Raw genomic sequence first — 17,556 nt, forward strand, 5'->3', positions numbered from 1 at the left:
ATTCATTGACAAAAAATTAACAATTTAATATAAAATATTATATTTTATATTATTTATACAAATTTCAATATCTAACTATAAAAAACACATCTATGAAAAAATAAAATATCAATACACTCAATATTTACATACAAAACTGTCACAAACTATTTTTTTTTTTTTTTTTCAGAACATATCTACTTATAAATTTACTTTTTATTTAAAATAATATATTAATATTTATTTATATCAAATTAATTAACTATTCTAATTTGAAATCTTATTAATTTTAAAATATATAAAATTTACAACACAAAAATATTATAATAATAATAATAGTGGTTGTGTCCATATAAAAATTACTTTATCCGCCCCGCATATAATGTTATACTTTTAATTTTTGTCCTTCCCACGTATTATGTCACTTTTGTTCTTTTTGTTAGAAAAAAGTTATACTTCTTCCGTTCAGTTAGAAAGAATATATATTTTTATTTTGGGATGTTCAATTATAAAGTAAATATTTCATTAAATTACTCATTTTTTTCCACAAATACCTTTACTTTATATTACATCATTACTTTTACACAAAAAAAGCAAGGGCAAAAATATCATTTTATTATTTTTAACTATTCACTATAATTAAAATACTATTATTTTTTAAACATCACGTCAATGATAAATATTTACTTTATGTTTGGACGGATAGTCTTATTTGAAATTCTATAATTTATAATTATTTAAAATATTATTAAAATAATTAATGATCTAAACAATAATTTATAATTATTTGTATTATATTATAATTAATTTTTTTAATACATTATTAATTATTTATTAATTATATTAATAAAAAATTCTCGCATTGAGATCGACGAAATATTTAAATTAAAAGCAAGACAAGGGCATCTTTTTATTGGGCCGTGTGCACCTGAAATTATATATAAATTAAATATAGATAAAATATTTTACGTTCTCTTTTAAGAAAGAAACATATAAATAAAGATATTTTAAACGAGATCTATATTTATGACATTAGTTAATTAATTTAAATTTATATTTGTTAAATATATTTTAATTTAATAGATTTTATCCAAAATAAAAAAGTATCAATTATTATATACTCCATTCGTTCACAAAAAAAGTATACAATTACTTTTGGCGCGGTGTTTAAGAAATAATAGTATTTTAATTATAGTAGGTAGTTAAAAGTAATGTAATGATATTTTTGCCCTTGCTTTTTGGTGTAAAAGTAATGATGTGATGTAAAGTAGGGGTATTTGTGGAAAAAAATAAAGTATTTAATGAAATGTTTACTTTGTAATTGGACGTCCCAAAATATAATACTTTCTCCGTCCTACATATCATGTCCACGTTGCCGTTTTTGTCCGTCCACATACCATGTCACTTTACCATGTCCACGTTGCCGTTTTTGTCCGTCTACATACCATGTCACTTTCTGTTTTTGAAAAATAATTACACAGTTTGATCTCATTTTAAGCTTTTTAATTTATTTTTTTTAATTTTAATCAAACTAATTAGTTATTTTAATCTTAATTTATAATTATTTATATTATAGGAAATTATTTTCACTAATACATTCTTAATTATCTACTAATTACATCCTTTCTAAAATACCGTGTTTACAGTGTAGCTGGGACGGAGGTACTAATATATAATGGATGTGGCTCATATAAAATATAGTCTCTTTGTTTTATAACAATTAACACTTTTTTCATTGTTGATTTTACATAACAATTGACTTCTTTTTATTTTGGATAAATTTAATAAATCAAAACATAATTAATAAATATAAATCAAAATAATTAATTACGTAACATATGACATTATATACATCATGTAGGACTTACTTAAATCTTCTTTATCTTTATCTCTATCCTAAAAAAATATATATTTATATTTAAAAGTCCACATCTTTTATAAAATTAATTTATGTTAATTATAATAAATAAAAAATATTTTTTTATTTTACTTGTAAAATAAAAAAAATTATTCTCAACAAAATAATATTCATATTGCATATTATTTTTTTATTGCGATATAATTTTTTAAAATATTTAAATACATATTAAAATTTTTTTAATCACATATATTAAATACATTTTAAAACTATCAATATTATTAATTATATAAAAATAATAATAATTGAGTAATATAATATAATACTCCATCCGTCTATTTTCTAATGTCCTATTTGATATTTTTATACTTATTTTTTTTTAGGCAATTAGGGTTTTTGTTATAAAATAACAAATTTGCCCTTAATTTTGTGTATAGAAAATGAAAGAGTAAATAAATTAAGGGTAAAAGAGTAAATTTTGTGTATAAAAATAGAAAGATAACAGTAATTATTGGACATTTTAAATATAAAAATAGGACGGTAATCGAATGGCGTATTATAACTCATTATTATTTATTAATTAAATATTCTATTTTAAATATTGTATCTCTAATTAATAAAATATTATAGAGGACTAAAGAAGCATATATATTTTTTTTTTTAAAAAAAGAGCTTATTTTTTATTTTTTTATTTTTATATTAAGTAATCTTCATTAATTTCAAATTATATATACACATACGATACCCTCGTGTATAACGTGGGATTAGGAGTAGTTGGATTAATGTAGTGCAAATTTTAACGTTAAATTAATTTGATTTGGTTTAATTAAAGAGTCGGACTCAATGTACCAAAAAATTAATTTTATTACAAAATAATATCTTATTATTTTATCCGTTATTCAAATTTTGTTGTTATATAAATTTATCTTTTTTTATTTTATTTTTTATCTTCAAAAAAGATTCTATTTTTTTTTTTTTTGTTTTTTTAAATCTGCCAAATAAACACACAGTTGGACGACAAAAAAAGTATTTATTATTTATTGTTTGTGCTTCGTTGTTATAAGAATAAAATTTTATTTTTGGCAAGCGTGTTCACGGCGCCTAATTTTGTAAATAATATTTTATTTGGATATTTCATATCAGACCCGCCACCTCTTATTTTATTTTGTCTGAAATTTTTGGTTTATATGGGATTTTTTATTCATACAATTAAATAATTTCAGACAATGACGTTCGACCAAATGTTTAATTCAGTATTTGTTCTAAAAGATTTTAAAATAAAATATTGTAATTATATTAATAATTCAAACTTTTTAGAGTATTTTTATAATTTATACAATTCAAAACTTCGAATTAGTTTTGCAATTATTATTAATATATATTTTTTAATTATTATATTGTCGTCACAATATATTTGTGTACCAACCCCTCTTGTCCCATATTCTTTATTTTTATTTTATTTTATTTTATTTGTTGAATTATATTTACATGTGTTTTTCTTCTACTAATATTTTTTTTAAAAAAAAAATAGAGGCATGGATTGGGATTGTATGTGTGTTTGTACTCGGTTAGGTAAATTTAGAGTATTTGAGTCTTATAAATATTTTATTAAAAAAATAATTAGGAATATTTTTTTGAAGATTTAGTTAGGAATTAAAAAAAATGTGAAAAAATAAAGTAACAAAGGTAGTAATATTTGTTATAAATAAGTGTTTAATGAAAAATAATACTTCTTCCGTTCCATAACAGTATTTATTTATTTTTTTCATTTTAATCCGTTTCATAACAAATATTCATTTTTTTTGTAACTGTACTATCTACTTAACATTATAAATATTCTTACAACTTACAATATATTACACAAATGTCATTACTTTTATATCACACATACCAATAAGGTTATTTTAGTCATTTCTATTTTATTCATACTATATCCTAATATAATACTAATATTTCTAAAACTACGTGCAAAAAACAAATTGATACTTACTTTTGGGACGGAGAAAATAGTTAAATATTGATTTTTTAACTTTGCAAAAATTAGTATTTTAGAAAAATATAAGGGATACCCTAACAAAATAAAAATAAACTTAGGGTGTGTTTGTTTGGGGGTTTGGATTTTGGATTGGGATTTGAATAGTAAAAATTTTGAATTTGAATAGTTGTATGATGTGATATAAATAGGGTTTGATGTGATGTTTTGAATGTAAAATTGATTTTTAGTATAATATAAAAAATGAAAAATAGGTGTTTGATGTGATGTTTTTGGGGGAAAAAAATTGGATGAATAGTAGAAATCTTCCAAAATCCTTCAAACAAACACACCCTTAATGGACAAAACAAATAATAAATAATTAATGACAAAAAAGATAGCCACGTCCAAAAAGACAAAAGTATTGAATGGTAGGTGGTCTGAAAAGAAGAAAAGAAAAGAAAAATGAGATATTATATGGTGTAGAAAAACTATTATTATTGAAATTTAACTAGGAGATGAACTGTGTATTTCTTTTGCCAATTTTTTATTTTTTTTTAAACTATTCTTTAAATTTTGTATTTTTCGAAAAAATATAGATATAGATATAAATATATATTTTTAAAAAATCATTAAATATTATTTAGATATATATTAATTTTCTCTAAAAGTCACAAAAACTTGACTGGTAGATTCCCTGGCTTTTCGGGCGACACGAACTTATTTAATAACTATACACGAAATAATTGCAGGTCATTAATTTGCGTTGGACTAAAAGTCATTGTTTAAATAAATTAAGTAAATAAAGTAAAATAAATATCGGTAACCCTGCCCATACCTCTATCCCGCCCACAATATTGAAAACTCTTAACCATTCTTTTCTATTTTTGCAGTTGCTACAGTAAAAATATAGTTGATTTACAGTAATTTTATTCCAACTATAAACTTCAATTTTTTACTCTAAAAATATATTTTTTGTATATTCCTCTTTTATATTATTTTATATAACTTTTCATATTTATAAATTACAACCCAACTTTAATTTATTTTTACATTAGATCCATACACGTAATTTATAAATTATTTAAAAATTACATATATAAAAATTAACATTTAAAAAATAAAACTATATATTACTTTTTAAAAACTAAAATTATATCACTTTTAAAAAATAAAATTATACATTATTTTTCAAAAATAAAATAAAATTACATACAACTTTTTAAAATATAAAATTATATATCATCTACTAAAAAATTAAAATTACACAATACACTAAAAAATACAAAAAAATATAAAAAACACCACAAAAACTCCACTCAAAAAATGGAATGGAATAACAGTTAACACTGTTGATTACTGCAAATATGTGGGGTTGGGGGTGGAGCCCTCCCTCCTACCCATTTTTGGTACAACTCACTGGTTAGGTTGGAGATTATCTAATAACAGTTTTTTGAATCGTGATTTTTTAAAAATAATATTTTATATTTTTTACAAAAATTTTTATATCTTAAAAAAAATATAAATAAATAAAATTAAACACTTATTACAAAAAGTAAAAAAAAAAAAAGTTAAATATTTAATTTAAAATATCATATTTTATATTTTTAATACAATTTAGCTTACCATAGATTAAAAATCAATTTATCCAAACAGAGTCACGAATTTAAATTTATTTAACCAAAATTTAAATTAAATTTTGGATCTAAATGGACAATTTTTGACTTGTTTCACAATTTTAGGAGATATATAATTAGTAAATAATTAAGAATGTATTAATGACAATAATTATCATATACTAAAAATAATTTTATATTAAAATTAAGATAACTAATTTAATTAAAATAAAAAATTATAAAAAAAAATTAAAATGAGATTAAAATATATAATTCATTTCGACATAATAAGTGAGACATCCAAAAATAGCAAGATGAAGACGGTAACTGGGACGTAGAACAGAGAGTAAATTAGACATATATAAATAAGTGTGTGCCTTAATCTTTTGAATATTAATTTAATTTGTGAATACTTAATAAACTGAATATGTTTGATTGATAGCTGTCCTTTCTATATAAACAACAAAGCAAATGAGCAATTCTATTACAACAAAAAAACTTGTCCTTCAATGGCGATGGCAGCTAAGAAGGAAGAAATCCTTGCTGTAAGGGATGTTACAAAATCCTTGTTCCAATTCACAGAATTCACTGTCATAAGATGTGTAATCGAGCTCGGTATTCCAGAGATAATCGAGAACTATCCCGGGAATAAGGGCGGCGTGTCGTTGGGCGAGCTGTCAAAAGCATCGGGCGCTTTGCCGACGTTCCTCCGCCGCGTCATGAGGTTCTTGACTCATCGCGGCATTTTCAAAGAGGTGAAAATCGACGGTCAAGATTCATCGATCGGTTACGCCCACACGCCATTTTCTCGACAACTCACAAAGGATCGTATGGCTCCGCTATTCCTACTCGTGAGTAGTCCCGAGATGGTTTTGTCGAAGTTGAGCTTCGCGAAGGTCCTCTCGGCGAATACGGATTATTCGAACGGTTTCGAGGCCGCGCACGGCGTCGATCTTTGGAAGTATTGCGCGGCAAATCCTTCGTTTGGCGAGTTGTTCTCCAAGGGAATGGCGTGCATCGTTACCGACCGCGTGTCGTTGATGCTCGAATACTACCCGGCCGTGTTCGAGGGGTTCGGTTGTGTTGTCGACGTCGGAGGTGGTAACGGAACGACGCTCCGTACCTTGGTGAAGGCGTGCCCGTGGATTGTCCGAGCCATCAATTTCGATCTTCCCCACAACGTTGCCGCTGCAGCTGGACGCGATAATGGCCGCATCGAGTACGTCGCGGGCGATATGTTCGTTGAAATTCCGCGCGCCGATGCTATTTTTATTATGGTAAGTTACTCTAAACAAATATTCTCTCTGTCTGAATTCTACTGTGCTAAATTATATTTGTACAAGTTTTTAAGTAAATATATATATTTTATATATAAAAAAAATGTTATAAGACAATAGTTATTTGACATTCTAAATAGGAAAATAAAATATTAATTTGTAGACGGAGGAATGATTAAGTTTTAATCTTACAGTTGGGTTCATGGACGGACCTAAATGTTAGCTGACCTCAGCCCCGAAAGTGTGTTTTTTTTTTTTTTTTTAATGTAAAAAATAATAAAATTATATATTTTTTAAATAATTTGTTTCCTTAATTTTGTATTTTTATAGTATAAAAATAATAGAACAAAATTTGCTCATATATTGATTTACATTTTTAGCATTTCAATTTTATTTCTTTTTATAGTAAAAATATATTAAATTTTATATAATTTTGTTAATTTTTTTAAAACATTTAATTTTTTTCATCATCTTTTTTTTTTTTTTTTCCTCTGTGTTAAAAAAAAAAAGAAAGAAAAAAGAGATAATGTTGAATCGATAAGAAAATCCCTTCACTCTGGTTGGGTTATTGATTTGATAAAGAAATTCCCTCAAAACCCCATTTCGAATCTTAAATTAATAATTTTAAAATTATAACATAAAAACTATTTACAATGTAAACTAATTGATCAATGTATGCCAAAATACATATGACTAATATTTGATGTTCGTAGTCGGTACTCCATGACTGGGACGACGAAGCATGTGTGAAGATTTTGAAAAACTGCATAAATGCTATACCAAAGGAGACGGGAAAAGTGATTATTATGGACTACGTGGTCAACCACGGCGACCCTAAAAATATCGACGCCGATAAAGAAGAGTATCGTTTGGCACTGGACATGGAAATGTTGGCTCAAACTATTAATGGGAAAGAGAGGGATGTAGAAGAATGGGGTGATATTCTAAAATCTGCTGGCTTCACCAAATACACCATAAAAGCCATTCCAGCACCCGTTTCTGTCATCGAAGCTTATCCCTAGTTGAGTCCTATTATTCGATCTTTTCATTTCCCGCAAAAAAAAAAAAAAAAGAAACTTGTTTAATAAATGGGATGATTTAAATTTAGTTAGAAGTTTCAATTATGTAATCGAATTTGAGTTTCTGTTTGTGTCAATTCACTTGAACTAGCAAAAAGTGCGTATTGTGTAAACCATGACCTCACGGTCACAAGTGCAACCCCACAGCAGTAAACCATCTCTTACGGGATTGGAGTGATTTCTTTCTATATACTCCATCCGTCCCATCTCACAGTATTCTTTTTATTATTTTCGTCTGTCCCACTTCAAAGTATCTATTTTTTATTTTAGTAAAAATAATCATATACCAATAGAAAAATACTCTTAACTTTTTACTTAAGGGTGTGTTTGTTTGGGGGATTGGATTGGATTTATACTATTCATCCAATTTTTTCCCCCCAAAAATATCAAATCAAACACATATTTCTCATTTTTTATATTATACTAAAAATCAATTTTACATTCAAAACATCATATCAACACATATTTATATCACGTCATACAATTATTCAAATTCAAAATTTTTACTATTCAAATCCTAACTCAAAATCCAAACTCCCAAACAAACACACCCTTAAATTACATAATTACTTTTTACATAAAATTAAAAGGCAAAAATGTCCAAACTTCTTAAACTCTTCCACTAACTAATAAAATATCATTATTTATTAATTTATTACAAAACCCCAATGGGCCTGGACGGATGAAATATAAAGTAAGAGTAATAATTAAACAAAATAATTAACTATTTATCACTTTATTTTTTTCTTTTCAAATTATGATACTCCATTCGTCACATAACAAGTATTATTTTTCCATTTTAGTTTATTCCATAAAAAAGTATCTATTTTTTTTTTCAATAACTATAGTATCTACGTAACATTACAAATACCCTTACAACTTACAATATATTACACAAATATCATTACTTTTATATCACACGTACTAATAAGGTTATTTTAGTCATTTCAACTTTATTTCTACTACATCCAAATATAATAATAATAATTCTAAAATTACGTGCAAAAAATAAATAGATATTTAGTTATGAGATCGAGGTAGTATTAAATATTTATTTTTTCTTTAATATATTTTTTTAAAAAAAGTATTTAAATTTTACATTAAATAACTATTATATCATATGAATCGAAATTTATTTTTAAAACCTTTTGGAAAACGTGCAAACTAAATTATAGGAGTAATTATTTAATGTTTTAGTTTGAGATGGTTTCTCGTGAAGTATATAAAATTATATAGATAATAAATAATATTTTATTTTCAATTATCAACCATTTTTTAAAATATAAAGTATATATATTATTTAAATTGTAAGTGTGTATGTATATTTTTTCATATTCATCGAAATTTGTAAACAAAATTAGTGGGTGAACCAATCTTATAATTTTTTATTTTTTTTAATAACAATTATCTATACTGACTGTTTAGGATGTGTTTGTTTGGAGGTTGCGATTTTGAGTTAATATTTGAATAGTAAAATTTTGAATTTAAATAGTTGTATGATGTGATATAAATAAATGTTAATATAATGTTTCAAATGTAAAATTAATTTTTAGTACTATAATATAAAAAAAATATATATATTTGATTTGATATTTTTGGAAAAAAATTGGATGAATAACATATTTAAAATTTAATCTCCAAACAAACACAATATAAAAGAAAATTGTTAAATTAAATATAAAATAATAATATTCATAAAGATATTTATAATCAGAAATATAATAAAATAATTATATTTTTATATATTTTTATACCAAATTATAATCTTTAAAATAAAAAAAAACAAATTCAAATAATTATTTATAATAAATATTTAAAAGGTATTTGTGATAGAGATATCACATCCCATCAACCAGGCATTTTCTATAAAAAATATTTAAATTATAAATTTATTTTTAATTTATATGGTCTCGGAATATTATTTTCTTTAAAAGGATTCGGACTTTTACGAATTTATGTAAATGGTCTAAAAAATTTTGAGACCATATTTTTATATATATTATTTTATTTTAATAGAATATTTATTTTTCTTAATCTCTAGTCAAATTCAAATAAATTAATTTTAATGAATTGAATGAATATTATACATATTGTAAACAAATAAATTTAATTTTATTATTTTATTTAAAAGTGATATAAAATAATAATATAAAAATATTGTACATTTATTGTTCTTTAATAATTTAATATATTAAAAAAATATTTATATTTGTAGAACAATTCTAATATTATAATTTTGATCGTATTTAAATTTAGTTGTATATAATTTTTTAATCATTTATAATTATAATTTAAATAATTAAATTAATCTACATTTGTACATCAACCTTAAAATACAATATCAATACAATATATTTATATATAAAAGTGCCATAGATTATTTATTTTTTTCCTGAAAATTATAAAATTATATATTTTTTTAGTCGATCAAATTTTATTCAATTCTTTTATAAAAATACAAAGAAAATGACTTAAATTTATTAAATAGAGAGAATATTTATTTTTATTAAATTTATTAAGTATATTTTTTAATTGTCATATTAATAATTATTTATATCAAATAAAATATATTATTCTGATCGGGTCTGGCCCGATTTGATTTTGAAATCATGCTGTTCAAGCTTAGTCCAGCTCAAAACCGTGCTTATTTAAAGGTATAGGTCCAAATCCAACCTGATTTGAAGTCGGGCCGGGCTAGAACTTTTAATATTCTTTTCCCCTAAGATTTATTATATAATGTAATAATAATCTTCTTCTTCTTCTTCTTCTTTCTTTCTTTCTTTTTTTTTTTTTTTTTTTTTTTTTTTTTTTTAATTATAAAAACACACATAAATCGAACCTACCAAAAAATGAGATCTTTACTAATTAAGCTACCACACTTTTTTTTTTATTTTTTTTTCACAACCTTACTTATTAATATATTTATAAAAAAATTTAATTTAAAATATTTCAGTTTAAAGTTTATAGATTTGGGTTCGGCATGGACTGAATTTTCATATATATTTTTTAAATCCAAGCATGGTTTTTCCTGCGTTGGATTCACATCGAATTTTTGGATCGTACCTACTGTTGCTGGCTCTATTAATAACAAACTAATTGTGTTGAAATGAATATTTTGGTACATTAATGTGAAATAATTTGACACTTTCTTCATTTGTTATAATAATGCTAGATTTTTTTTATATGTTTGTTAAAACTTATGTACAATCTATTGATAAAAAATAATTTTATTTACCCATAGTTTTACTATCTTTACTTTTAATATATAATAATCAAATTGTAATTATTTTTTCTACTACATTTGACCTAGACCTGACAATTCGGCCGGTCCATATCTTTTTGTGCTGACCCGACCTGGTTTTGGAGCGTGTTGGACCGACACGGCCTGATTTAAAATTGGACCTTAATCGCTAGGTTCGAGCACCGTACAATTTCAAATAAAAAGTTTACCATCAAGCTATGACTTGATTTGCATCACTATTTTGCCAGTTAATGTATATATACATATCTAATATATTAAATTTTTAAAAATTAATTATAATAAACCGGTCCGGCCAGGAACAGTCGGGCTTTATGGGCTAGATTCGACCCGAAAATTATTAAGCTTATTTTTTAAGATTTATATAAGATTTTTTCGTGCCTGATTCGGATCGAATTTTTGAACCGTTCATATTTTTGCCACATCTAGTTTGACAGAATACGAGTTTTTATTTTAAAAAAAAAAGTAAAAATAATAAAATATTTTCATTGTTAAGAGGACAGATGTTTTATTTTATGTGTTTAAATTAGACGACGCTGATTAATTTATTCATGAATTTGATATTGATTGTATAGCCGTGGATAACGTGGGATGAGGTCTGATTGAATTAATATAGCGTATATTTTAACGCTAATTATTTTATTTTATTTTATTTTATGATGCCGAATTCAATGTAACACGCAGACCTATACATTTTACTATTTATAGCGTGAAATTTGACGACACACACACAATTGCTTATCCTTTTGTTTTAATATAGTAATACTTTTATTTATTATTTTTATATGTCTTAAAATAATAATTTTATTTATTTAAATATTTATACACCAAAAAATTATTTTATTATTATTATTATTATTATACAAATACAACTGTTTTTATACTAATATATTCAAAAAATATATATATATATTTACTCATATTTTTTTATCAATTATTAATATAATACTTTCTCCGTTCCGTTTATACATAAAGTATACATTTATTTTTTACGCGCTGTTTAAAAAATTATAATATTTTAATTATAGTGAGTAGTTAAAAATAGTGTAAAGATATTTTTGTCCTTGCTTTTTGGTGTAAAAGTAACGATGTGATGTAAAGTAGGGGTATTTGTTAAAAAAATGAGATATTTAATAAAATGTTTACTTTGTAATTGAACATCCCAAAATAAAAATATGTATACTTTCTAGTTGGACGGAAGAAGTATTATTTTTTAAATTTCGTGTCTAACGCACAAATAAGGCTATAATTATGACGGGAAGGGATTATTATTATTTATGATTTCTAGTTTGTGCTTCGATGTATAAGAATAAAATTTTATTTTTTATTGGCGTTATCGGCGCCTAATTTTAGAAAAAAAAATACTTCTTTTGTCCCAAATATTTTGCAATACTTTTTTTTTTACATATCCTAAACATTTTTTAATATTTTTAAAATAGAAAATAATTAATTATATTTAATCTCTACCCTACACTTTATCCCATCACATCATCCAAATAAAAACATAAAATATATATTTCTTTCTCTATCATTATCACCTAATTTTTAAATTATCATACTTAATACTATTCACCTAGAAATCCGTGAAAAAAACAAATATTGTAGGGACTTAGGGAGTAATAATTTGTGAAAATTTCATAGGATATTTAGACCCATCCACCACCCACCCACGCACCCACCTCCTTATTTTATTTTTGTCAGAATTTTTTTATTGATATTAGATGCTTTTCTCCATACAATCAAATAATTGAATTTTTTAAAATTGATATTAGATGTTTTTTTCCCATACAATCAAATAATTTCAGACAATGACGTTCCACCAAACGCGAATTATTGGTTAGGCACGGTAAAAAAATTTGCAATTGTGAAAAAAAAAATTCTATATGATTTGATATTTTTTTTTTTAAAAAAAATAAACAGTATCAAATGAGTAAAAATATGATTGTGTAAATATATCATAAATTTTGAATGTAATCAATCGACAATTACTGACTTCTTTCAATTGTTAAGATAAATAATGCAATATATAAAGCATAATGCATTCATATAACAAAATTTGGTTATCCAATTCGATCACCAATTTGTTAGAATTCGGAATTTTACTATATAAAATTGTGATACACTTAGGTGTGTTTGTTTGGGGGTTTGGATTTTAAGTTGAAATCTGAATAGTAAAAATTTAAATTGGAACAATAGTATAAAAGTTATATAAATAGGTATTGATAAGATGTTTTAAATATAAAATTAATTTTTCAATAGTATAATATAAAAATAAAAAATAAATATTTAATTTGATATTTTTAGAAAAAAAAATAATAAACGAAAGATTTTTGGTAAAATCTCATAAACGAACACACCTTCAGGGGATGTGTTTGTTTGGGGGTTTGAATTTTAAGTTGATATTTGAACAACAAAAATTTTGAATTGAAATACTTAATATAAATAGGTGTTAATGTGATGATTTGAATATAAAATTAAGTTTTAATATAATGTAAAAAATAAAAAATTATGCAGTTGATTTGATGTTTTGGAAAAAAAATAAATTGATGAATAATAAATATCAGGTGGAATCCTTCAAACAAACGCACCTTTAAAAATTATTTTGCTATTAGCATAGAAATTTTTTTCAAAAAATATCAAACTAAATATTTATTTTTTATTTTTTATATTATACTAAATATTAATTTTATATTCAAAATATCGCATCAATAATCATGTATATTGCATCCTACAACTATTATAATTCAATTTTTTTACCATTCAAATTTCAACTTAGAATGCAAACCCCCAAACAGACTCTACTTTCACTAAGATTCGGATTTTAATCAAGCTTCACAATTCATCATAAATGGTGGTTTAAATAATTCTTTTTCTTTTTGTCAATTAATCATTTGTGAATGGTAAGAGATCAAATCAAGAAATTAAAAAAAACTATGTATGTTTAATTGATCCCAAGTCACGAGAAGTTGTCCTTTTCTTTCTATATAAATAACAAAGCAAATGAGCAATTCTATTACTACAAATAAACTTGTTCTTCAATGGAGATGGAAGCTAAGAATGAAGAGATCCTTGCTGTAAGGGATGTTACAAAATGCCTCTTCCAATTCACACAATTCACTGTCCTAAGATGTGTAATCGAGCTCGGGATTCCCGACATAGTCGAGAACCATCCCGGGAAGGGCAGCGTGTCATTGGCCGAGCTGTCGAAAGCATCGGGTGCCTTGCAACCGTTCTTATACCGCATCATGAGATTTTTGACTCAACGCGGCGTTTTCAAAGAGGTCAAAATGAACGGTCAAGATTCATCGATCGGTTACGCCCACACGCCCTTTTCTCGCCAACTCACCAAAGATCGTATGGCTCCACTATTCCTACTCATGAGTAGTCCCGAGATGGTTTCCTCGAACTTGAGCTTGTCCAAGGTCATCTCATCGGATACGCCAAATTTAAATGGTTTCGAAACGGCACATGGCGTAGATCTTTGGAAGTATAATGCAGAGAATCCGAAGTTTAGTGAGTTGTTCTCCAAGGCTATGGCGAGCGTAGTTAGCTCGTATGTATCGATGGTGGTTGAAAATTATCCGGACATGTTTGAGGGGATCGGTTGTGTGGTGGACGTAGGAGGTGGTAATGGAACGGCGCTTCGTACGTTGGTGAAGGCGTGCCCGTGGATTGTCCGAGCCATCAACTTTGATCTTCCCCACGTCGTGGCCCTATCCGACGGGGGTGATGATGGCCGCATCGAGAACATCGGGGGCGACATGTTTGTCGAAATTCCTCGCGGTGACGCGATTTTGCTTATGGTAATTTTTCGATCATATATTATTACTTGCACTTGCACAACCGGAATTTTTGGCTAATTGTCTCGGAAATAGTCTTGAAATCAATCTTTTTTTTTTTTTTTTTTTTTAAAAAAACTTTGAAAATTTTGAGTTCATTTTATGACCAGTGTTTAGGAGTCGTAGTTATGAAGCTTTATATTTATATACTATCTCGTCCGACTTTAAGGGTCTCATTTATATTTTATGTGTTATATTTGAATATTAATTATTATATAAAAATATGATAGAAAAAATAGCAAAAATACTTTTGTTTGTATATTTTAATACTATTATAACGATATTTGTGAAAAAATTACAAATATAACCTTAGAACCAGACTGAGGAAGTATACTTTTTAATATTTAAAAAGTATAAAATTTTTGAATTCATTATGCGGCCAGTGTTATGTGCCTTTAGAAATTTCAAAACTCAACTAAATATAAAATTTTTTAATATATAAAAATTATGAGCTTATTCCGTAATCAGTGACATGAGTCTAAAAAATACTAAAATTTAATTAAATATAATATTTTTAATATTTAAAATGGTATAAAATTAATCATCTTTGAAATTAATATTATATCTTCATATGAATGTGTTTCTTTGCACCAAATTATCTTATTTTATTATTTAGATTAACATATATATATTTTTTTTAAAAATATCTCGTCATACATTATTCTAATACTAAAGTATAAATTAAAATTTTTCTAACCAAATAAAAAGAATTACACCCTTTTATAACTATATATTTTGATGACTTTTGTTGGTTCTATTTTTCAAAATTTCACTTTGTTCTATTTTTCAAAATTTCACTTTTTCAATTTGTGGACTATAATGGTTGTATCTTTCAATACACTCTTCCTATTGTCATCCCTAATAATTCTAAATTATAACATGAAAATTATTTACAATGTAAAAATATTAAACAATTGATCAAAGTATGCCCAAATATATATGACTAATATTTGATGATCCTAGTCGGTACTCCATGATTGGGACGACGAGGCATGTGTGAAGATCTTGAAGAATTGCAGAGATGCCATATCGAAGGAGACGGGAAAACTGATTATTATGGACTACGTGATCAGCGACAACCTTAAAAATAATGATGACATATATGAAGAGTTTCGTTTGGGAATGGACATCGAAATGTTGTCCGTAACCATCAACGGGAAAGAGAGGAATACAAAGGAATGGGACGATATTCTAAAAGCTGCTGGCTTCACAAAATACACTATCAAATATATTCCAGCACTGATCTCTGCCATCGAGGCCTATCCTTAATTAATTAATTTGTATTATTCGAACTTTTTATTTGTCAAAATAAATTGGTTTGGTAACTTGAATGATTTAAATTTAAAGAAGACCTTGGATTATTTAGTCGAACGAATTAGATTTTATGTTTGTGGCTATTTACTAGAACTATAGAGTGTGTTTATTCTTGATTTCTATTTAATTTTGGGTAAACTGTTTTTTAGTCATGTAAGTGGACTCCCTTATCATTTTAGTCCCGTAAGTGGAGCCTGTCGCAAACTAGTCCCATAAGTGAAAAATTTTCGCTGTTTTAGTCCTCTGGCGCCAGAGACATCCGCGTGGCTCGCCGGAGGTGACGTGTCCGCCAGGTCAGCGACACTTGGCGGACGCGTGGATTTTTAATTTTTTTTTTCATTTTTCTAAATTTTTTTAAAACTTATTTTAAATTTATTTTTAAGTTTATTTGTATTTTTTTATTTGGTCCAATTCAAAAAAATTTAAAAAAAAAAATCCACGTGTCCGCCAGGTGTCACTGACCTGGCGAGACACCTGGCGGACACGTCACCTCCGGCGAGCCACGCGGGCGTCTCTGGCGCCGGAGGACTAAAACAGCGAAAACTTTTCATATATGGGACTAGTTTGCGACAGGCTTAGGTGACTAAAATGATAAGGGGATCCAGTTACTGAACTAAAAAAACAGTTTACCCTTTAATTTTTTACTATTTGGATTTCATATTTTTCAAAAAAAAATATACTGTGTTATATCGTATAATATCACGTTAAATATTATTTAAATAAAAAAACTTAAAACACCAAACTCAATCCGCAGAAAGTCACACCCATAATGTTTGTTAATAGAGCAATTTCTTTTTATATATAAAGTATAATTAAGAAAATAGTGTGATATTCTAAGCACAATTTAAACATAAATTAGGAAATCAATATTTGAAATAAAAAAAAAATAAAAAAAGAATTGAACAAAAGTTTTGTTTAATGAACTAAGCTGGAAAAATCTCTCGAGTGTTTATTTAAGGTTTGATTTTGGTTTCGTATTATTTAGTACCTTTTTCTCCGAGATCAATAAACTATGGGAAAATTGTACTCCCTTCAGGCTATTTCAAATACGTCATTTTGGATTTTGTAGTATATTAAAAAATAATAATATTTTATTAGTTATTGGAGGTGTGTAAGAGGTTTTGACATTTTTATTCTAACTAATTGTACGTGAAATGATAAGTTTGTAATTTAAATAAAAATTAAAAGTATTTTAATTTTAGTATATAGTTGTGTGATACAATAATTTTTTATTTTTTATTTTTAAAAAAAATTGAAATAGTATTCAACATACAACATACAAGTAAATTTATTTTTAAATTTGTTATTTTTTTATTTGAGATTTATATATAGTGATAATATAAAATCCGAAATATTATATATT

At 25.4% G+C, this 17,556-nt stretch overlaps 2 protein-coding genes across 2 annotated transcripts; both read left to right on the plus strand.

Annotated features, from left to right (window-relative positions):
* The first annotated feature begins 5,884 nt into the window (after nucleotides 1–5,884).
* LOC127265695 (acetylserotonin O-methyltransferase-like) lies at nucleotides 5,885–7,778 on the plus strand. The gene is made up of 2 exons (XM_051295638.1): nucleotides 5,885–6,702; nucleotides 7,416–7,778. The coding sequence occupies exons 1-2, from the start codon at nucleotides 5,935–5,937 to the stop codon at nucleotides 7,722–7,724; spliced, it is 1,077 nt and encodes a 358-aa protein (XP_051151595.1). The 5' UTR covers nucleotides 5,885–5,934; the 3' UTR covers nucleotides 7,725–7,778.
* Nucleotides 7,779–14,034: 6,256 nt separating this feature from the next.
* Nucleotides 14,035–16,268, plus strand: LOC127265766 (acetylserotonin O-methyltransferase-like). Its single transcript, XM_051295754.1, has 2 exons — nucleotides 14,035–14,843; nucleotides 15,843–16,268. The coding sequence occupies exons 1-2, from the start codon at nucleotides 14,079–14,081 to the stop codon at nucleotides 16,146–16,148; spliced, it is 1,071 nt and encodes a 356-aa protein (XP_051151711.1). The 5' UTR covers nucleotides 14,035–14,078; the 3' UTR covers nucleotides 16,149–16,268.
* The last annotated feature ends 1,288 nt before the right edge of the window (nucleotides 16,269–17,556 follow it).

Source organism: Andrographis paniculata, unplaced genomic scaffold (assembly GCF_009805555.1).
Source record: "Andrographis paniculata isolate CXL003 unplaced genomic scaffold, ASM980555v1 Contig17END, whole genome shotgun sequence".
Lineage (NCBI taxonomy): Eukaryota > Viridiplantae > Streptophyta > Magnoliopsida > Lamiales > Acanthaceae > Andrographis > Andrographis paniculata.

Coding starts and splice junctions, on each gene's coding strand:
- LOC127265766 (XM_051295754.1), top strand. CDS start 14,079: ATGGAGATGGAAGCTAAGAATGAAGAGATCCTTGCTGTAAGGGATGTT. Junction 14,844..15,842: donor GTGACGCGATTTTGCTTATG/GTAATTTTTCGA, acceptor TGATGATCCTAG/TCGGTACTCCATGATTGGGA.
- LOC127265695 (XM_051295638.1), top strand. CDS start 5,935: ATGGCGATGGCAGCTAAGAAGGAAGAAATCCTTGCTGTAAGGGATGTT. Junction 6,703..7,415: donor CCGATGCTATTTTTATTATG/GTAAGTTACTCT, acceptor TGATGTTCGTAG/TCGGTACTCCATGACTGGGA.